Source organism: Candoia aspera, chromosome 1, assembly GCF_035149785.1.
Source record: "Candoia aspera isolate rCanAsp1 chromosome 1, rCanAsp1.hap2, whole genome shotgun sequence".
NCBI classification, from domain to species: Eukaryota; Metazoa; Chordata; class Lepidosauria; order Squamata; family Boidae; genus Candoia; species Candoia aspera.
The window spans coordinates 6,293,729-6,316,657 of record NC_086153.1 but is presented as its reverse complement, the minus strand read 5'-3'; the positions used below and the strand labels follow the sequence as shown (position 1 = coordinate 6,316,657).

Below are 22,929 nucleotides of genomic sequence, written 5' to 3'. Positions count from 1 at the left end.
ACTTTAAGAGGTGTGGACTTCAACTCCCAGAATTCCCCCAGCCAGCATGCTGGCTGGGGGAATTCTGGGAGTCGAAGTCTACATCTCTTAAAGTTGCTGAGGTTTATTTATTTATTTATTTATTGCTCAAATTTAGCCACCGCCCATCTCCCCAAAAGAGGGACTCTGGGCGGTTTACAATAAAATCCAGCACAAAACATAAACATTAAAATCACATAAAACAGTTATCATAAAATACAATAAATAAATAAAATCCAAGAAAGATATAAAATCCAGGCTGGTGGGAGGGACTCTAGGGTGCGAGCCACCCCAAAGAATGGTTATTCACTTTCCTGCCCCAGGTGAGATGCCCGAACCAGGTCTTCAGGGCCTTCCGGAAGTCATGAGTGGAGGGGCCTGCCTCACCTCCAGGGGCAAGGTATTCCAGAGAGCGGGGGCCCCCACAGAGAAGGCCCATTTCCTGGACCCCACCAGATGAAATTCTCTTATGGACGGGGTCCACAACATGCCCTCTCTGGATGATCGGGTGGGGCGGGCTGATGTAATGGGGATGAGATGGTCCCTCAGGTAGCCTGGCCCCATGCCATGTAGGGCTTTAAAGGTAATAACCAACACCTTGAATTGGACCTGGAAGCAAACTGGCACCCAGTGCAGCTTGTGCAGCAACGGTGTTATATGTGCCGACCTAGGGGCACCAAAAATAGCCCGCGCGGCTGCATTCTGGACCAGCTGAAGCTTCCGGATACTCTTCAAGGGTAGCCCCATGTAGAGCACATTGCAGTAGTCTATATGGGAGATAACCAGGGCGTGAGTGACTGTTCGGAGGGCTCCAGGAACTGGCGTAACTGGCGCACAACCTGAAGTTGCGCAAAGGCCCTCCTGGCCACGACTGTCACCTGCTCTTTGAGCAGGAGTCGTGAGTCCAGGAGAACCCCCAGATTATGCACTGTGTCTGTCTGGGGCAGTGCCACCCCATCCAGAACTAAGGATGACAGTTTCCCGGAAGATGAAGCACCATCAATCCACAGGGTCTAAACAAAGACTAAATCAGAGCCAAAAAGGAAGCTGAATGTCAGGATCCAAGGTCAACCAACGGATGCTGGCCCAGACCTTCATTACCAGCTATTATTCAAGTATAAACGGAAGTAGGAAGACTTCTATGGAAGGCCAGCCTAGTGGAGCAGAGGGAATCCCAGGACCAGAGAACATCTGGAGAAGGCTGCAACCTGCTGTTCAACATCTTGCCACTGGAGGCAGCAGTGCACAGATCCAGCACTTCCTGGGAGGAGCAAAGTCCACCTACTCATACAGGTGCACAATGGGTAGACTCCCTGACTGGCGGGGAAAGGGATAAGCCTGTTTCCACTGTGCATTGGAAGAATCACCGAGGAAGACCATGGATTTCCAAATAAATGGATATAAAACAGAGTTGCGCATTGCAGAATGGTATATGGATCATTAGAGGATTCCAAAAGCAGACGACTGCCATGCTGGTCTGTGACCATAATCAAGACTTGACTTGACTTGACTTGACTTGACTTGACTTGACTTGACTTGACTTGACTTGACTTGACTTGATTCAATTCAGACGACTGCGACATCTGTTCCTCTGCTTTTGGAATCCTCTATTGATCCAAACAAACCCTTTAAAAAGAACAGAGATGCAATAAAATTACAAGTCCCCCTATCAGAGGCTGATGGGAAAGAAGGATCCTAGCCTAGAACAGTCATTCATGCAGAGATACAAAGGGGAAACTCTTTTGTGAAGAAGTGTTTTAGACTCCAAGCATTGTGGTTTAATAATAACAATTTTTAAAAACCACCAAAAACTGTCTTTATTTCATCCTTCCAGTTTGGAAATTCCCAAATTCTGATGGAGTCTTATTTTTGATGCAGAACAGCAAGACTTTAGACTCAGAAAATCCCAGGGCATCCTGTCCACGTGTGAATCCACCACCTATTCTTCCAATTCATATCAGCCTAGTCGACATGGATCATCAGTAATCAGGAATGCTGGGGGCTGTCTCCAGTGGTGTCAGCCTCTAATTTCTGATCTAGTCAGTGGAAATGCTGCAGACCCTCAACAGAGAGGAAAAACTTGGCTCTTATACACATATCCTCAACCAGTCGGACCTGGCTGTTTGTAACTATTTGCAATGTCCTGCTGAAAAGAGGGAATAACTTGGTTTCCCATTATTCAGCTGCTTAACAATAACTCATTACTGTGGGGGTAAGCCAAGCCTTCTGTGTTGCATCATGCTTTGATCATGGTTTCTTGTTATTTATTTTTAATATTGTACTCTGCCCAGAGTCACTTAACTTGGGTAGCTTTACAAATCCAATACATTAAATTAAATAGGATAGAATCATTTGTTGCCCATCTTTCTTTTTGGGAGGACATTCCATAAACCACACTGTGGTGAATCTTGAAACATGGTGAGAAGGCAACTTTTCTCTTCCAACTTTTTTTCTCTGTCTCTCTCTCTCTCTCTGTCTCTCTCTCTCTGTCTCTCTCTCTGTCTCTCTCTCTCTGTCTCTCTCTCCCTCTGTCTCTCTCTCTCTCTCTCTGTCTCTCTCTCTCTCTGTCTCTATATATATACACACACACACACAGCCAGATACAGACACACAGACACACAGACACACAGACACACAGACACACACTCTCTATATAATTTTTTTTCATGCATGCACACACACGCCTCTGGCTATAACAAAAATCGATAAAAACGGGTCCAAACTACACAAGACAGGGACTTCAGCAGAGAATCCTTTATCAGTCAATGAAACTCCAGGTGAAGAAGCAGAAGGCGAAGGAAAAGTTTTACTTAACTAATAAGTGACTGGTCGGCTGCTCAAGGCAGGAGGCCGGCAACTTCGAGACCAACGGAGATTTTTGCTCCAGACCGCGGCGGATTAAGGGGTGTGGAGGAAATGCAGAAATCTGAAAGTGGACCAGACGGTTATCATACTTGATAGCCGGAGGAATTAAGAAGAGGAGGAGTTCCCGCCTCCCTATTTATGGCCAGGAGGGGTGATGAGGGAACGCTTCCCTCCGGTATAAAAACTGTGGAACAGGTTGGAAAGTGCGGACGAGCAATGCGGCATCTTCCCAGCCCATCTGCCGCGCGAGCAGCCATGGGGGGTCTCCGCGCCTTCGCGCTCCTCGCCTTATGTTTCGCAGCCGCAGCCGCAGCCGCCAAAGGTGAGTCTTCCTCCGGTTTTCCCTCCAGGAGGCTAAATTCATTTCTTTTGCAAATCTGCCTTTACGAAGGGCCCCGAAACTCGGCAGAAAGGTTGGCGGCTACACCGTGTGGCTAACGGGGGTGCGATGAGGGGGGCGTCGTTTATTTTAAACGGGTTGCGCAGATGCTGATTGAGCGCTTTCGATGTGGCGCGTTTCTCCTCCGTGCCCGCGTCCGGTGGCATCTGCTCGTCTGCTGGCAAAGGCATGGCTGTGGGAGCCTTGGCTCTGCCTTCAGCCCAGCTGATCTTCCCTGAACTAGATTCCCGCAGTAGCTGTAACCACGCAATGCTGTAACAATGCGCGTTGCGTCACAGTCTCTAAAATAATAATTAAATACACGCACACACAAGACAGTTTGCAATAAGCGGCTGAAGGTTGCCCTTGATATTTCCTCCCAAGTATTTCCCCAAACCAGCAACAATTATTTCTTGATGGAAGCATCAACCTAGATCTAAACAACCCTTTTAGAAAGAAAAGTGGTGTGGGACAGACTTCAATTTTACAGCAGGAAGTGGCAAGTTCAGTTGCTGGGATAAAAGCATCCAAGATGGGTAGGGGGAGAGAGAAAACTCTTTTCTGGAGCAGATGAGCTAGATGGGGAAATCACCTGACCTGACAGAAAACCAGCTTCTTCTGTTGCTTGAAATCAAATCAGGGCTGGCTGATTTCCATGTGCTCAGCCATCAAATGAATGCTACAGAAAATGGGTGGAGATGCACGATCCCACCGATTGACCGTCTGCCCCCCACCTCTGATTTGAGTTTGCATTATAAAATTGGGACCCCCAGCTGTAACTGCAGCTTTGAGGGGACAGATAAACAAGGTCTGAGCCAATGGGTTTGAGCACAGCTGGAGAGGTCGGTATAAAAGTCAGGAAAGTCTTTTTAATTTGCTTCCTATACATCACACGACAGTTTCCCCCAAATTTCATTTATGAATAAAATAAGTAACTGTTTCTCCCATCCACCCATCGACACTGAATGAAAGTTGGGCTGAGCTGTCAGAAAATGTTCCCCACTTGCTGGCCAGCTCTGAAATGAATACATTCAGTTTAACATCAATCTTAAAATCAATCTTATTCATTCAGAAGTATATTTTACTGTGTTCGGATTCCTTCACCTGTGTTTTAGGACTGCACGTTAATTCCTACTGCATCCATGGACTGGCCATATGCAGGGTGCATAAATTAACCTTAACACTGCTATTTTATCCATGTTTACTCCCAAGGAAGTTTCATGGTGTGAAATGTACTCTAGTGAGGATTGAGCTTGCAGCCTAAATTCCTGAGAAGTGTGTGTCAATTTTTTAAAAAGCTTATCTTGATATACCAGTATTGTTTAGAAAATTAGAAAGGAGGTTTGGAATGTTTTTCTTGAATCAAGAAAAATAGTTCCTGAACAAATAACTAATCTTGTCAATACTAACTTGGCAGAAACACAAAAGTATATTTTAAATATCTGTGAGTATGTTTAAATTAAAAAGGATGAAGCAAAAGGCAGGCACAGAACTAGAGAAAGTTAAGGGAAGGAGGAGGAGAACCAGGTTAAATTCTACCTTAACTTAATATGAACGTGCCTTACTTAGGGTTTATATTACATAAGATAAACCCTAATTAATTCCTTACTAGGAAGCCAATCAATATAGATATAGAAGTCGCTTTATTTGTTTGCCTATTTTATTTGCATCCTTGTTTGCTTTTTAAATTTTTTGCAAAGTAGCTCGACAAAATCCAAGAAATAAATCAACAGCAAAAACATTTCCATCTCAGCATAAAAACGGAAAAGGGCAATGTGGAAAGTGGGACATTAACTATGCACAACAGTCTCTCTTGCACAATGCATTTGAAGGCCCAAGTCCTAGAAGCGTATAAATCATTTGTACTTGCCCCTAAGACAGTTAAAACTTGGAAAACCAAATTTAAGGAACAATAAGATGTCATCTCGTACTTCATTGGTGCTGATTCCGTTCCTGGCGTTTCTCAAAGAAATGTAAGAGTGATTCTTCAGTTGGTATTAAACCAAGTCACTTTTCCAGTGAATGTGAAAGATTTATCTAGAATCTCACCAGGCTTCCAAACTAACAGGAGAGAAGAGAAAAACAACAAGTTTTCCTTGGGCCTTATAGGCTTTCTGCAGGCTGTAAAAACACTGGCAAATGAACCTTGTCATTCAGATACCAGAGATCTAAACAAACATTAACCAGTGAACACAAAAAAGGAAAGATTATTAAAAGCCAGTTAACAACTTAGGACAGGTTCATAAACTGGGAGATCAGAAAGCTTCCGCTTTGGAGCCAGAAAAAACAATGTTCAGATAAAAAGATTTGAGAGAGTGGCAAAAGCAAGCAGTGTTACATAGGAATAGTGTTGGGTTAGGCCAAAGTTATCCCTAGTGCAGCATTTTGTTCCCAAGGATCCCCCTTGGGGGCGGGGGCAGCTGGGGCTTAAAGCAGTCTTTCTCAACCTTGGCAACTTTAAGATGTGTGGGCTTCAACTCCCAGAATTCCCCAGCCAGCAGACCTTAAAGGATGGTGGTTGGGGAATTCTGGGAGTTGAAGTCCACACATCTTAAAGGATGGTGGTTGGGGAATTCTGGGAGTTGAAGTCCACACATCTTAAAGGATGGTGGTTGGGGAATTCTGGGAGTTGAAGTCCACACATCTTAAAGGATGGTGGTTGGGGAATTCTGGGAGTTGAAGTCCACACATCTTAAAGGATGGTGGTTGGGGAATTCTGGGAGTTGAAGTCCACACATCTTAAAGGATGGTGGTTGGGGAATTCTGGGAGGTGAAGTCCGCACATCTTAAAGGATGGTGGTTGGGGAATTCTGGGAGGTGAAATCTGCACATCTTAAAGGATGGTGGTTGGGGAATTCTGGGAGTTGAAGCCCGCACATCTTAAAGGATGGTGGTTGGGGAATTCTGGGAGGTGAAATCTGCACATCTTAAAGGATGGTGGTTGGGGAATTCTGGGAGTTGAAGTCCACACATCTTAAAGGATGGTGGTTGGGGAATTCTGGGAGGTGAAGTCCGCACATCTTAAAGGATGGTGGTTGGGGAATTCTGGGAGGTGAAATCTGCACATCTTAAAGGATGGTGGTTGGGGAATTCTGGGAGTTGAAGCCCGCACATCTTAAAGGATGGTGGTTGGGGAATTCTGGGAGGTGAAATCTGCACATCTTAAAGGATGGTGGTTGGGGAATTCTGGGAGTTGAAGTCCACACATTTTAAAGATAACAAGGTGGTAATATCCAGCTATCCTCCCTCGCTGCCACTATTAACGGCCTTTCCTCCATGGATTTGTTGAACCCTCTTTTAAAACTGTGCCCGCTCACTGTTGCAAATTCCATACCTTAACAGAGGACTATGATTTTCTTTTTAACCTGCTCCAAAGCTCCTGCTATTTAGATTCTCCAGATGAGTCCTCCCGGCTTTTGGTGAATGAAGTGTCAAAATCTGTCCTTTAGTTTCTCCAAAGTTTTCTCCCTCCTGAGAAAGTGGCTTCTGTTTTTCTACTCTGTCCTCTCTTGTCGGTGTTTTGGAGTTGACCTTTTTCTTGGAAGTGGCACAGGGGATAAATATTAGTTGATGTCATTTTCTTTCCATCCCTTTCAAGCCAATCTGGAAAAGCTTCTTTGGGAAGAGATCCTCCATGATCTCTTTTCTTTTTTAAATTATATTTTTATTAGACATGCTCAAGAAACAAACAAAAAGGGAAATAAGAAAAAAAAAAGGATAAAAGAGTAATACACATGAGTAAACCATGGGTTTAGAGAAGCCATGGTTTTTGAGTATATCATTAGCTGATTGTGAAGAACTGAATATATTATCTTGTTTAAAAAGACTGAAAATTGCTCTTAAGCTCCAAGCAAAGCATGAATATCAGGACCTTACATGGTTATGAAATGTGGGAGACCCCAGGACAGCCACACTCTGGTCAAGAGATAGTGATTCATTGAAAGCCATCTGCACACACCCATGGCTATCTTGATCCTAAATTAGTGCAATTCACCCTTGAGAATTACACTGAATACCTCCTGTCTCTCAGGAAATCTTGGAAGTCAATTTCCATTTATCAAACGGAGTTAGAACAGCGGCTAAAAATACAGGAGAAATTTTGGCCCAGAACTCATCCGAGCCTCTCAGCTTTTCTTCAAAGCACATATTCTTGTCTCTTTGCCTGAGACTGTGTAATTTCTCAGGAATATCTCCCAGAACTGGCCTTCATTTTATATTTTTTTGGGAGATTTTCATCTCCCAGCTCTTTGGCAATGTGGTTCCCCATCATCATAATCAAAAACTCAGAGCAGACCTGCCTTGATTTCTGGGTTTAATCTGTGAGGGTTTTCCCATGGCCTTTCAGTTAGCAGGATTCTGTCTAGTTGAGTAGAACAAGAAACACTGAAGACACAAGCTACTGTCTCAGCATGGTTCTTCACTCCAAGATAGGACACAAAGAATGGGAGAAGATCACAAAATATCAAGATCTGAAAACCGAAGTGGAAAGATTATGGCATAAACCGGCCGTGGTGGTCCCAGTGCTTATTGGCACACTGGATGCCCCAAAAAACCTTGGATGGCACTTAGAAAATCTGCACATTGCCAAAACGTCCATCTGTCAATTACAAAAGGCCACTCTGCTTGGATCCGCACATACACTATGCATTGTGACATCCCAGGTTCTTGGGAAGAATTTGATGCGAATGGAGGCCAACACCTGCTAAAGCACTGGCAGCTGTGATTTCACACTGTTCTGTATATACTGTAATAATAATAACAACAACGACAACAATACAAACTTGCATGCCACCCAACTCCCAATGACTCTTGGGAGACCCCAAATTCTTAGGGATAACTCCCCAAATCTATGAATGCAACATCCACTACTTTTTCCTTCATAATAACCCTGTGAGGTTGGTTGAGCAGGAAGTGACTGGCCCATGAATGCTCCAGACAAGATTTTGATCATGCATCTGGAAGCCTTCAGCTGAAATCATCTGTGACCTCTGAACCCAGGTCTTCCTCCTCACTCAGTCCAGGTGCTGATAACTGTGGCATATACTCCCCCCACCCCATCCCCAGTGCTGATGTTTGAAGAGACTGGCTGGGCACTCCGCCCATTCTCAGACTCTACATTCCCTATGAACAGCAGGAGTGTGGGTTGACCACTGACTCCAGTGCCCATCTAGTTATAAAAAAATCAAACTTCTTCCCAATCTGACCTTGCAGAGGAGAAAGATGATAGACTACAGTTCCCATTGTCCCTGGCCTACCTTGCAGGGGCCTTGGAGGTCTAGTCGAGAACATTTGGTGGCCCTCAGGGGGAAGTGAGGTTGATTCAGCCTAAAAAGGGCTGAAGGACCTTTGGAGCGTTGGAACCTATACACCCAGGTTGCCGGTGCGAAGGTCATCTACTATTTTTCTCATGGTGTTTGCACACTGAGTCCAGTAATTTGAGCTAATGAGTGAGTGGGGACTTGTCCCTCCCTCCAACTTCCCCCTCTGCTGTGTCAAGCACAACCTTGAGTTCTTCTTTGTGCTCTTTCAGTGAATAAGCAGGTGTTTCCAGCAAAGGGCTGAGCTGGGACTGAGAAGAGCTTGGGTCCCCAGATCGTTTGGCATCCTCTGGCCTTGACACAACCGTGGCTGGCTGGCCAGGGTCTGCTTGTTCCCCCCTGATTCCCAGATTTGGGCCTGTTGGGATTCCCTGAGGTGCTCAACTCCTCTCCCCTTGAGGCCTCTCAGAAAAGTGACCGTCTCACTTTGCTGTCAGATGCCACCAAATCTTAGCAGGTACAGAGGACAGCAATGACACTGTTGGAGGAAGCCAACCATCCAAGTCAGGGGTGAGGGAAATGGGCCACCTGCCTGTATAAAGGAAGGCAAAGTACAATGGTGTCTGCAGAGGGCATCACAATCTTGCTGCTGGCTAGGGAGGAGCTGAGGGCACGCTCGAAATCCCCGAAGGAGCAGCTGACATAAAAAGATTGTCGTAAACTCTGGTTTGCTGAAAAAACACTTTCCTCACAACCCTATGGGATGTCCTTGCTCAGGACCATGGAAAGCTGAAAACTGCGCATAAGAGTCCTGATTAGATGAAACCAACATTTCACCCTGGGATTCTCTGTCCAGCAGTGGCTAGAGATTTCTGGAAAAGCCTGAACAAGCATTATCCTGGTCAGTTAAAATTTAGTAGCTGCATTTGCAAACCATATAAAGCTGGGTTTCTCTTATATATGGTTAGCTTTGATGCAGCTTACCAGATCAGAAACCAGGTTAGGAGTACAAGTAGTCCCCAGGTTAAGAATGCCCCAGGTTAAGGATGACCCATAGTTAAGAACAGAGCCTATTGTAGCAACATTCAAATTAAACACACAACGGTTCAAGTTTATTGTGCAATACTACTTGTATAGTATTATACAATAATAAAACTTCGACTTAAGGACAGACCTTGGGAATGGAACTCATTCTCAGCCTGGGGCCGATCTGTATTGTACAAATACCACCTTCTTGTGGAAGGTGAAAGAAGAAAGTACAAAAGCTGGCTTGCAGCTAAACCTCAAAAAAACCAAGATTATGGCAACCAGCTTGATTGATCACTGGCAAATAGATGCTGACTGCAGTCAGGAAATCAGAAGACGCTTAATCCTTGGGAGAAGAGCAATGACAAATCTCGATAAAGTAGTTAAGAGCAGAGACATCTCACTGACAACAAAGGCCTGCATAGTTAAAGCAATGGTGTTCCCCGTAGTAACATATGGCTGCGAGAGCTGGACCGTAAGGAAGGCTGAGAGAAGGAAGATAGATGCTTTGGAACTGTGGTGTTGGAGGAAAATCCTGAGAGTGCCTTGGACTGCAAGAAGATCAAACCAGTCCATCCTCCAGGAAATAAAGCCAGACTGCTCACTTGAGGGAATGATATTAAAGGCAAAACTGAAGTACTTTGGCCACATAATGAGAAGACAGGACACCCTGGAGAAGATGCTGATGCTGGGGAGAGTGGAAGGCAAAAGGAAGAGGGGCCGACCAAGGGCAAGGTGGATGGATGACATTCTAGAGGTGATGGGGGAGCTGGGGGTGTTGACGACCAACAGGAAGCTCTGGCGTGGGCTGGTCCATGAAGTCATGAAGGGTCTGAAGCGACTGAACGAATAAACAACAGCAACCTTCTTGTGGCATCCTATGCAGTGTTAGAAAACAAATGGGGGGAAGCCACAGTGTAAAATAAAAAAAAATCAAGAAGCTCTGCCCATGAAGATCACACCCTGTGGACACTCCTGGTAGGAAGCAAAGGAGACTCTAGAAATATAGGGCAAGGTTGATAAACAGAGCTTGATAAAGAAGCCCCAAAATGAGAAATCGATGGAAGATTACCAGAGTTATTCTTCTAAACAAGTCTCCATATCAATCTCTGTTTCTTCCAGCCTGCCTTTGGAGAACATGTGAGCCACAGGGAGGTCAGCCAATCCTTTAAAAATAGGTCTTGGCTTCTGATTAAGAGAACCAAACAAGCCAAAAAACAAATAAAGCTTATCAGCTGTTGCTGCAAAATCTTGCTCCTCAAGTTGCCAGTCCAAAGTAGAAGGAAACGCCAACCGAACCAGGAAGCAAGACTTGGTATGTTTATCCCCCTGCGCATGCTGCATGTGACTTGGGGCCCAAAATCCTTGGCAATTCTGGACATTGCAGTCCCAAGACAATTAGGAGTATTGACTTGGGGCAGTCTGCTGTGCCTGACCCTCCATTGTAGTCAGAATCATAGAATCATAGAATCATAGAATCAATCATAGAATCAATCATAGAATCACAGGGTTGGAAGAGACCTTGGAGGTCTTCTAGCCCAACCCCCTGCCCAAGGCAGGAGTCCTCATACCATCTCAGACCAATGCTTGTCCCATCTTTTCTTGAAAACCTCCAGCGATGGAGCACCCACAACTCCAGGAGGCAAGCTGTCCCACTGCTCAATAGTTCTCACTGTCAGGAAACTCCTCCTTGTTCCCAGGTTGGATCTCCCTCTGAGGAGCTTCCGCCCATGGCTTCTTGTCCTACCCTCAGGTGCCACGGAGAATAGATCGATGCCCTCTTCCCTGTGGCAGCCCTTCAAGTATGGGAAGTTGGCTATCGTGTCTCCCCTCTTTGTTAAGCTAAACATACCCAGTTCCCTTAGCCATTCTTCGTAGGATTTAGCCTCCAGAGTCCTTGTCATCTTTCAGCTCTTCTCTGCACTCTTTCTAGGGCCTCAGCATCTTTTTTGTATTGTGGTGACCAGAACTAGACACAGGATTCCAATTGTGGCCTCACCAGAGCGGTATAGAGCGGTACCATCACTTCCTGTGAGCTCGATACTATCCCTCTGTTGATGCAGCCCAGGACTGTGTTAGCTCACAGCTGGCTCATGCTTAAGCGGTGGTCCACCAGGACACCCAGATCCCTCTCATAGGCACTACTGTTGATCCATTGACTCCAGTTGAGTCAATGTCTGTGATTGTGTGGACGAAAACTCACAATGTCGACTTCTCTCCAGTATTAACTATTTCTTCTTTCAAGGCCAGTCCAGCAATTTCTTTTACATCATCCACTCTTATCTGTCTTCTCCTACTTCCCTCAATCTTGGCAAGGGTAATAAGTTTTTCCCCTTGTCCTTTATTCTTTTGCATAACACGCCTAAAGGATTTTCTGCTTCTTGATTGTTCCTTAAAAGAGCCACTACGTTCTGCTGGTCCAGGGCTGGCTGATTAATTCTTCTTGCAGTCCATGGCATGCTTAGTAATCATCTGTTTTCAACCAAACTGCACCATGGTTTAGTGTGACACGTGGATCTGGAGATTCTGAGGATTAAACTTGGAGCTTTTGAATGGAAAACTGACATGCAGGCCATTAAACGATGGTATAAAAAGTCTTCAGAGGTTCTCAGGAAATTTAAGTCTATTCTCCTTGTGCAGAGTTCAACACGTGAGCATCATTCCTGTACATGAGGCATTTCAAATGCTCCATCATTCACAGCCATTTCACAAAAATGGAAACTCATAACGAATTCTTATTTATTTATTTATTTATTTATTTATTATTCAGATTTTGTTACCGCCCATCTCCCCCAAAAGAGGGACTCTAGGCGGTTTACAATAAAATTCATACCATAACAATAAACATTAAAATCCGATAAACATAAAAACAAATCACCAATATAAAATACAATATAAAAATATAATATAATATAATATAATATATAAATATTATAAATATAATATTTCATGTAAAAAGGCAAAACCTTTGCCACAATAATAAAATAACTTCAGGGGAAGAGCGGGAGAAAAGAAGCAGTGGAAGTAATTTTTAGCCCATTCAGGTCAGGAATGCCATGGATCAAAACTCCACCACATCATGCATGATCAGGGTGTGAACCTGCTGACCACAAGGTGTAACACTTTTTGGATGGCTTTCAAAAACCCACTTTGACCAATGTGTAGGTGTCAGGACTATCAGTGTGATAGGAACCATAGGTCAAGGCTATTTTGAGCCTCTGTGATCAGGGACAGTCTACCTTTGAAGATATCAGGCTGGAGAAAGTTCGGAGGAGGACTACAAAGATGATCAGAGGACTTGAGGACAGGCTGAAGGAACTTACAATGTTCTGTCTGGAGAAAAGAAGGCTTAGGGGACACCTGACATCAGCATACAAAAAGGGAAGCTACAGAGAAGATGGCCAAGAATTCTTTTCTAAGGCACGACCCAGGGCAGAAATAATGGGTATAATCTGCATCTATCTAGATTTCATTGATATATAAGGAAAAACTTTCTGACGGTAAGATCTGTCCAAGAGTGGAACAGTCTAACTATGGAGGACTGGGATTCTCGTCTCTGGAGGTTATTAAGAAGCTGGACAACCCCTTCTCATGGATGGTTTAATTGGTTTTCCTGCACATTGCAGAGGGTTGGACTAGATGATCCTTGTGGTTCCTTCCAAGCCCCTAAATCTGTGGCTGCTTTTGAAATGGCTAGCCAATGAGAGAAAAATCAAATGTCTGTGTGCAAAGTGTGAACTGATAGAATGTGCGAAGCTTGATCGAATACAGGCACACACTTTTAACCTGATTTGCATTCATACGAAATCCCTCTGGAAACTTTCACACTCACTAAATTGGCTGCCCAAAACAAGCCGAAGCCCAGTCAGTACCAAGACCTTGCAAGCTGGGCAGCCAAGTTCAGCCCAGCCATGCCGAGGCTTTGCAGTTTAGTAGAAATTTAGAAAAGTTTAGTAAAAATGGACGGCAAGATTGGTTGCCTTAGCAGGTCGCTGTAAACAGAGGGCCCCCGGCTCCACCTTTCCTGAAGCTTCTTTTGTTTGTTAAAGACGCCCCGTTGAGGAGTACAAAGCTTCCCACATCCAGCATGTGTACATTTGGTATTTTTCACTCTCTAAGCAGCAGCCAGGGGTTTGCGGCACAGCTGTTGGAAATCATCCAGACGGGAGAAACCAAGGGAATGTAAAGGAATAAGAAACACATTTGGGTCTCCCTGTTGGAACTGAGCAATGCGGGGACTTGGGGGCAGACTAATGTTCTCTCCAGATCCCCACGTCATACCTCCAGAAGTGCAGCTGTTTGATTTTAGGTCCCATATAATCAAATGCAAGGCCTCTTTTTCCTACAGGTAATCCCCACATAACGAACATAATTGGGACCGGAATTTAAGTTGCTAAGTGAAGCGGTCATTAAGTGAATATGACCTGATTTTATGACCTTTTTGTGGTGGTCGTTAAGTGAATCATTGCAGGTGTTAAGCGAACCACATGGTTGTTAAGCAAATCATGTGGTTCCCCATTGTTTCTGTTTGCCAGAAGCCATCCAGGAATGTAAAAAATGGCCACCACGTGACCACGGGACACTGTGGCAGTCATAAATGCGAAATGGGGTGGGGGGCCAGGGGGGAGCTAACCTGGGAAAGATCACAGCTTAGTCCAGTGATTTTTCAACCTTGGCATGCTGGCTGAGAATTCTGGGAGTTGAAGTCCACCCATCTTAAAGTTGCCAAGTTTGAAAAACACTGACTTAGTCTGATCTCAAAGTCCTGTGGACCTTGTGGAGAGAAACTATTAGACAGACACAGGAGCAGAGAAACTGAAAATCTTTCACTTTTCATTGAAAAGCAAGTGCATCTCACATCATATTTTGAAACCATAGTTAGTCATGTCCAATCCTTTGTACGAGTAAATGCCCACCATCTCAACCTATCTCTGGTGATGACCCATGGCTTCTCCAAAGATATTGCAATGATCTTCTGGATATTGACCCGCCGCCTTACCTGTTCTCTTCCCTTCCTTATTTATGTAAATTTTATTTATTTAAACAATGTATTCAGTCCTCCAGCTCTCAGCAGTGATTCTGGGTGGTGCATAGAAGATTACTAAAACCAACAGACATAATAGAACAAATAGAATCCTAAATTAGTCATTTTGGGCCAAGCAATTGTTAAACCAAAACATAGATCAAAACCTTATTGGTTAAAATTCACCTTTTTTTCTAAATTTTGCAAAGTGCTTTGCTATTTTTCCCCCATGCTGGCTGGGGAATTCTGAGAGTTGAAGTCCACACATCTTAAAGTTGCTAAGGTTGAGAAACACTGCCTTAGAAGAACTAAGTTTACACATTTAACCAGGTTAAAGACTAATGATTGCCCAACATGTGCAATGTAGTTTCTTCTAAACTTTGCTTAGAGCCATGTTTTAATTTTCCTTTGTTTCGTTTGATGGCAGCATGCAGAGTGAAACTACTTAATTTGTGTCTTAATATGAATCTAGTCAGTTTAAACAAACCCCACCAATTTAAACCCGTTTAAACCAGTTCCTCCACTTTAAACCAGGTTAAACCAATAACCAGATAAGCACACAGCCATCCTGTAGAGCAGCTAATGTAGCGTAGAAGGAGATCCTGGCTGGAAATCTCAAGCATTATGCTACTGTAAGTGCAACTTGTATTATTAAGCACTTAAAAACGGAAGCTTCCGTTTTTTTCCCTGAAGTGTTCTATAAATGACCTTTTTCCTCCCCTAACCCTATGCCAAACCCCTGACTGAAACACACGTGGGCTTTGTGCCTAATTTAAATAACATGCGTCCCTGCATTGTATTCTTAAGAAGGAACCTAGGAAGGAAGAATTATTCTAGGAAATGGCTTGGGGGGGTGGGTGGGAGGGAAGGGATCATAACTGCAGTTCAGGGCTTGTAGCTCGCCCTTGCTCCCTCAAGGTTAATAGGAGGAAGGAAAGTGTGTGTGTGTGTGGGGGGCTCACTAGAGTCCCCAGGATATTCTTGGGGATAAGATGTTGCCTGATGGCTTTGGCAGAAAAAATCCCAAATGAAAATCTCCGCTGTTATATAAATATTTGATGTGCCACATGGTCATGGGCCATTCAGAAATCCTTATTGCCAAACACCAATTGTAATCAAACTGGGGGAAAGTGCAGAAAAAGGCAGTGAAAAGGCTCAAAGGACAGCTTCCCTGGGGAGGAAACTAGGAAAAAGATAACTTGAGCTTGTAAGGATACAAGATCCAAAACATATAAGGTAGTCCTCACTTAACAGCCATTTGTTTAGTGGTGGTTCAGACTTACAACAGTGCTGAAAAAACAACATATGGCCTGTCCCCACACTTACGACTGTCGCAGCGTCCCGTGGTCACGTGATCACCATTTTCAACCTTCCTGGCCAGCTTCTGGCAAGCAAAATCAATGGGGAACTGCGTGATTTGTTTAATGACCACATAGTTTGCTTAACAACCATGGTGATTTGCTTAACGACTGCCACAAAAAAGGTCATAAATTGGGTCAGATTCGCTTAATGACCACTTTGCTTAGCAACTGAAATTCTGGTCCCAATTGTGGTCTTTAAGTGAGGACTACCTGCACAGTAAAGCAGTGTTTCTCAACCTTGGCAGCTTGAAGATGTGTGGACTTCAACTCCCAGAATTCCCTAGCCAGCTTGCTGGCTAGGGAATTCTGGGAGTTGAAGTCCACACATCTTCAAACTGCCAAGGCTGAGAAACACTGTATAAAGGAATTCCTGCACATAGGATTTCTGGAGCTTGGTGCCAAAAGTCGGGACTTTGACCACCAGCTTGGGAAGTGGGAAGAGGTAGGCTCATAATGCAGAAATCTAGCCTTTGCTGCCACTGGCACTACTTGTGACAGGGAGCAGCATGCAGACACACGTGTCCTCTGAAAAAAAGGGTTAGTGGGGTGTTTTCCTGCCATGATTAGCAGAACATGCAGATGAGTCCTACCTTACAGCTGAAAAGGATCCCAAGAGGCTATTTAGTCAACCCCTGCTCTGTGCAGGAATTCAAATTAAAACCCCTCCCACTAATATGGCTGTCCAGGCTCTACTTGAACACATCCAGCAAAGGGGTCTCTGGGGCCTTGGTTCTACTATGGACCCGCTCTTACTCCAAGGATGTTTTTCCTAACACTGAGTTCGAATCCGCCTTCTGTAACGCAAGTCCATCATTTGTGGAAAAGGCTTGGAGGCAGTGATCACGTTAAAAACGAAATAAAGCAACCGGTACCAACGCCTAAAGCAGGAATCCACAAGCTTTGTGGACCAGTGGGCATTTTGGAATGGGGGGGGGGTGTCCGTGGGAGGGGGTCCAAAAAGTCGAGATGGTGGCTGTGCTTATGTGATGAAAAGCCCCCCCCCCCTTTATATGCACGGCACACTTCAAAAAGGGGCGCAGGCTTCAACTGCACATTTGCAGCTGGCATCTTTGCTTTTCCCCCGTGGACAGTCCTGGTTTAATTGCACTACTATGATTAGATGCTCTCAAGGGCAATAAAAGAACAAAGCTTTTCCCTACGGCTGTTCCTCAACCCGTGTTATTCAACGTAAGCAGGAGGTTGTCCGCAGCCTTTCCAACTAACATGGTGAAATGGCCTTGCCCCTTTTTCAATCCATCTCAGCTCATGGCCGGGGGCCAAAGGGTCCTGTGGATCTGGCCTGGCTCCCTGGAAGCATCCCCCATCCTGTTTGCACAGCGGTCCAGCCCCAGCCCGCACGTCCCAAGACTCCACTCCATGTCCCATTGTTACCATGTTCAAGTGAGTTTGTTGGCAGGGACGCACACCACTTGGGGGTGGGAATGGGGAAGGCCGAGCAGTTTCCTTGCATTGTTGCTGTTAAAGACAACAAAGAGCAGATAGTCCCAAACCAAAACAGCAGTTTGCAGGTGGGAATCCATTGCATCTTTTTTGCTATCAACAGTCTTGGGGTTGGTTTGCCTTGCTAAGCACCAGTGTTACCGTTGCTATACAGCAGTGTTTCTTAAACGTTTTGCTCTCAGGACCCCTTTCCACTTTTAAACTTTTTTTTTCAACTGTTCAGTCATATCTGATTCTTGGAGACTGCCTGGACAAGTTACTGCAATTTTCTTGGCAAGGTTTTTCAGAAGTGGTTTGCCATTGCCTCCTTCCGAGGGCCAAGAGAAAGTGACTGGCCCAAGGTCCCCCAGCTGGCTTTGTGTCCAAGGCAGGACTAGAACTCACGGTCTCCTGGTTTCTAGCCTGATGCCTTCACCAGGATCCCAAACTGGCTCTCATTTCAACTTTATGGAGGACCCCAAAAGAGCTTTTGTTTGTATGGGGTATATTTATGGCTACTTACCATATTAAAAATTAAAAGTGACACATCACTGCTGCTACCACTTCTCATGATTGTTTGATCGGATTTTAATATTGTATTGTTTTTCAACATAGGCTGGCAAATCATTTTATTTGTTTATTTTGTTTATCATATTTCTTCACTGCCCATCTCGTGCAGTGAGATTTTTTGATTTTGAGGACTCCTGAGAGGGTATTGGGGGATGCCCAGGGGTCCTAGGACCACACTTTAAGAAACACTGCTATCAAATAAGCTAATAGCCAGAAAATCAATCAATTGATCAATTAATCAATCAATCAATCAAAACACTTACCCTCCCCTAACTGCTCCCAAATACTCATTTCCTTGTGCCTTCTGAGAAAAACAGCAGGTACAATGGCATTGCAGGAGCTGGGGGTGTGGGTGGGGGCTCAAAAGAGTCAAGATGGTGGTGGTGACCATGCAATCAAAGCCACACTCTTTTTTATGTGAATCCCATGTGCAACTTTCATAAAAAAGAAGCAGGATTTCAATCATACCGTTGCTTGACATTTTTGACACACAAACAAACCCATCCTGGCTTGCCTACACATCTGCCCTTGATGGTAGTGGTGGCTAAAGAGTCACTGGTCTGGGCAGTTGGACTGTTTCATTTCTGTATGAAAAATCCCTTGTGTGTAAAATGGAGATATGTAAATGTCTTGGTATATTTTGAAGAGGGGTAAAAAACTTTCAGAATGTTTAATTGGATTGACAGTGAGGTTTCTATGATTTCATTTCTTTTTAATGATTTGGATGAAGATTGACTGGTCTTTTAAGATTAGTGTGATTTTTAAGATTTCTAAAGTATCTATAAGGTATAATAATAATTGTTTGGTTTTAGGTTTAACAGGGTTAAGATTGTTGTAGTACGGTTAATTATAGAAGTAGGCAATGTATATGTTTTTACAATTTGATTTTTATTATAGTGGATAGAAATGTATAGAATAGTGTTAGGGAGGAAATAATTAAATAATAATTGGGGGAGGGAAGCTGGTATATGTATAGGGATATATATATATATATATATATATATATATATAACTATACACACACACACCTAACACTATACACACACACACACACACATTTTTTTTAATGTAAGGGGTAGGAGCAATTGTACTTAGTGATTTTCATGTGTACTAATGGAATGACTGATAGAAATAATGTAAACTTCGTTTGATCTAGAGTAAGAGGTAGATTATGGAAAGTGCTGTGTATTCTTGTTGTTGAAAGTTGGAAGTCACTTCTTTATGTCATCTTTAAAATTCTTTTTCTTGTGTTTCTCACTCTTTTAGGGTTGTTTTTGTACTTCTTGTGTTTTTGTAGGTTTTTTATCTTTGTTTTAAACTCAATATCATTCTTATTAAGAAAAAGATAAAGAGCCACTGGTCTGAGATGGGCGGCTATATAAACTGAATAAATAAATAAATGTGTGTATGTACATATATGCTCCGATTACAATCAGTCACCTGTGTACCTTTGAATGGTCCCACTAATTATTTTTTGAGGTTGAAACTAATCACCCCCTTAGTCAACATTCAGGTTGACCCTTGAGAAAGCGTATTTCCTAAAATCCAGACATTTTCAGAAAAGTGACTAAATTCTAAATTCTATGCTATAGCAACAGCAGCTTGAAGTGCTGAATCTGAACAAAATCTGGCCATGCTTAGTTTGTTAAAAACGGGGCATTTATGCTGATTGTGTTGTATTTTAACAGTGTGATTTGTATGTTAATAAAATAAACTCTCAGCCTGGAAAAAAAAATTATTTGAAAAAAAATTATAAAAACTTCTTTTTAAAAAAATATTTTTTATTAAAAGTTTTAAGAACAGTTATAAAACCTTTCAAGAGACTGGAGGAATGGGAAAATCTTGAAAAGGCACAGCTTGGATTGTGAAAGGTGGCTGTGCTCATCTATTCCTGAAAGCTTCATGTTTCAAGTTTTTTCTCTTGCTCTTCCTTTCCATCTTCAAGTCTTCCCAACTGGGTATCAGAACCAGGATTCCTAAATGTTAACTGTTCACTTACTGCTCCCTCTTTTTCTTTTAAATCAGTATTTTACGAACTTGGCAACTTGAAGATGTGTGGACTTCAACTCCCAGAATTCCCCCAGCCAGCATGGGGAATATCTTAAAGGATGCTGGCTGGGGAATTCTGGGAATTGAAGTCCACCCATCTTAAAGTTGCCAAATTTGAAAGCACTGATTTAAACAAATAAAAGGGGTTGGTTTCCATAGCAAAGATGCCAAGTCGCCATTTTCATGGATAGGAAATAGAACAAACATGCAGGGTCTCTGTCCTCATTAGGGACAGCTGCTTCCAGTGGGAGATGCTGAAAGGTGGCACAAAATCTAAAAGGATAGAACTGGGTTGTGGGGTTGTGATTGCCTTCAGCCCACCAAGGTTGCTTGATTTGTCAAGAACAATGCTGCCTCATCCCCAGTATTGGAATAATCGGTCTCCGTATGGAAAGGCCTGGGAGCGAAGACAATTCTCCCTTCTGTCTTTGCCCCAAGCAGCAAACTGTCTTGAACAGACCCTCTTTCCAATTCAACCCCTTTGACGTGATGCTCCACTAATCTAAATGGACATCTTTTAAAAATGGCAATCTATGAGCTGAGTAGATTCGGAAACTTTAGTTTTTAGAGGTGAAGAGCCATCAGCAAGCAGGGCATAGGGCAGTGTTTCTCAGCCTTGGCCACCGGAAGATGTGTGGACTTCAACTCCCAGAATTCCCCACCCAGCCATGCTGGCTGGGGAATTCTGGGAGTTGAAGTCCACACATCTTCCGGTGGCCAAGGTTGAGAAACACTGGAATAGGGGAAGATCAAAGTTGTCCTTGTCGATATTTTCAACCTCTCCCAACCCCCACCAGGCAGACACTAAAACTTGCTGCCCGCAGCAGGCAGACACCAGCCTCAACCTCTTCGAATTTTGCGAGCTTTGGAAAAAAAAACTCCTTCCGTTCACCTTCAATGTGCACCTGCCTCCAGCCTGAATGCTGAGTCGGCAGGAAAAAGGCTCCAGGAGGGGAGTGGAGATCAAGAATTTCTGCTGACGGAAAGTCGGTGGGTTTTGCTTTCTGGCTTTATTGCTCTCCAGTGAATTTTCAAAGGCAGAGGGGGACAGTTCAAGAACTCACTGAATATGCACACATGGGTGCACACCCCAAAGGACCATTCCCAGTCAAAGAAGAAAAGTGTGTTTTTTAGGAGGGGCATCTAGGATTTTTTGCACCTTTTTCCTTCTCACCTTTCCTCAAAGTGAATTTCTCTCTCCATCATTTTAACCTGATTGACAAGCTGTGAGAATATGTGCCAGGAGATAACTGGAGTGTGTAAGGATACAAGAACTGAAACATACACAATAATTGAATAACCGAACTTGGCAAATTGAAGATGTGTGGACTTTCCCCCCCCAAATGGACATTTGAACAATTTAAGCCTTGGGAGAGAAGGGAGTCTGCACCAGAGTGTTTTTGCTCATACAAGAGAGCTAACCAGTGGTTAATTGAATTAAACCACTCAGATGGATTCACATGATATGCTGAAGCATATAACAACTCTAGCAGCTGAGATCACACCACACACAGCCACAAATCAGCGGTGAACTGAAGCCAGGGGCTGTCCAAGGTCACCCAGTGAGCCTCGATCCCCTCCCTACCATGAGGGGGGCTTGTATCTGTTCTTATTGCTAGGCCAAATTCAAAGTTTCAGCTTTAAAAAAATGACTAAATCAGTGGCAGTTTTCTTCCTCCGTGTCTAGGTAAGGCTGAAGTCTCCCTCAAGTCGTGTTCCGCTCAATGAGGACTTCATGGGTGTATCCATGCAATTTTCCCTGCAACAGAAAGGAAGGAATTTCTCGTTGCCTGCTCCTAAGATGTTTTGGAATTTCCCAAGTATTTTCTGGTGGTCTCCCATCCAGGTCACACCTGCTTAGCTTTTTGCGAAGAGGGTGGGCCGGGTGCTGCCAACTGGTATTGTCAGTTACTGTAACCAACCCCAGGTAATGTTCCCCAAAACTCAAACATTTGATCTACCTTTCCTGGTTCCTTCCTGGTTTATATATTTGCAAATATATTTTTACATATGAATGTGAAAGCCAGTTTGGTGTCATGGTTAAGGCAGCAGGCTAGAAACCAGGAGACCGTGAGTTCGAGTCCCGCCTTAGGCACAAAGCCAGCTGGGTGACCTTGGGCCGGTCACTCTCTCTCAGCCCCAGGAAGGAGGCAATGGCAAACCACTTCTGAAAAACCTTGCCAAGAAAACTGCAGGGACTTGTCCAGGCGGTCTCTGAGAATTGGACACAATTGAATGGATTAAAAAAAAACATACTCTTACTAAGCAAAATCCCCTCCCCCACTGCCATGATTATGGTTAAAAGTCACTAGTATTTATTTGAACTTTGCAATTTGCTATAGTAACATATGGCTGCGAGAGCTGGACCATAAGGAAGGCTGAGCAAAGGAAGATCGATGCTTTGGAACTGTGGTGTTGGAGGAAAATTCTGAGAGTGCCTTGGACTGCAAGAAGATCAAACCAGTCCATCCTCCAGGAAATAAAGCCAGACTGCTCACTTGAGGGAATGATATTAAAGGCAAAACTGAAATACTTTGGCCACATAATGAGAAGACAGGACACCCTGGAGAAGATGCTGATGCTGGGGAGAGTGGAGGGCAAAAGGAAGAGGGGCCGACCAAGGGCAAGGTGGATGGATGACATTCTAGAAGTGACGGACTCGTCCCTGGGGGAGCTGGGGGTGTTGACGACCGACAGGAAGCTCTGGTGTGGGCTGGTCCATGAAGTCACGAAGAGTCGGAAGCAACTAAACAAATAAACAACAAACAACAATTTGCTAATTATGTACTTAAAGAAACGGTTTCTTAGCTTCCTGTAATAACACAGAGCAGAAAACCTTGCAGTTTGATTGATTGATTGATAGATTATGTATCATCAAGTTATTGTTGATTCCTAGCAATCACATAGAAAGATTTTCTCCAGGATGATCCGTCCCCAGCC

The 22,929-nt window shown here is 43.9% G+C and overlaps 1 protein-coding gene across 1 annotated transcript in view; it reads left to right on the top strand.

Annotated features, from left to right (window-relative positions):
- Positions 1 to 3,099: 3,099 nt before the first annotated feature.
- The window catches only part of CA4 (carbonic anhydrase 4), a 31,207-nt gene continuing 11,377 nt past the window's right edge, over positions 3,100 to 22,929 (top strand). The window contains exon 1 of the mRNA XM_063291039.1: positions 3,100 to 3,205. Within this exon, the coding sequence (XP_063147109.1) occupies positions 3,100 to 3,205 (106 nt within the window). The remainder of the gene's footprint in view (positions 3,206 to 22,929) is intronic.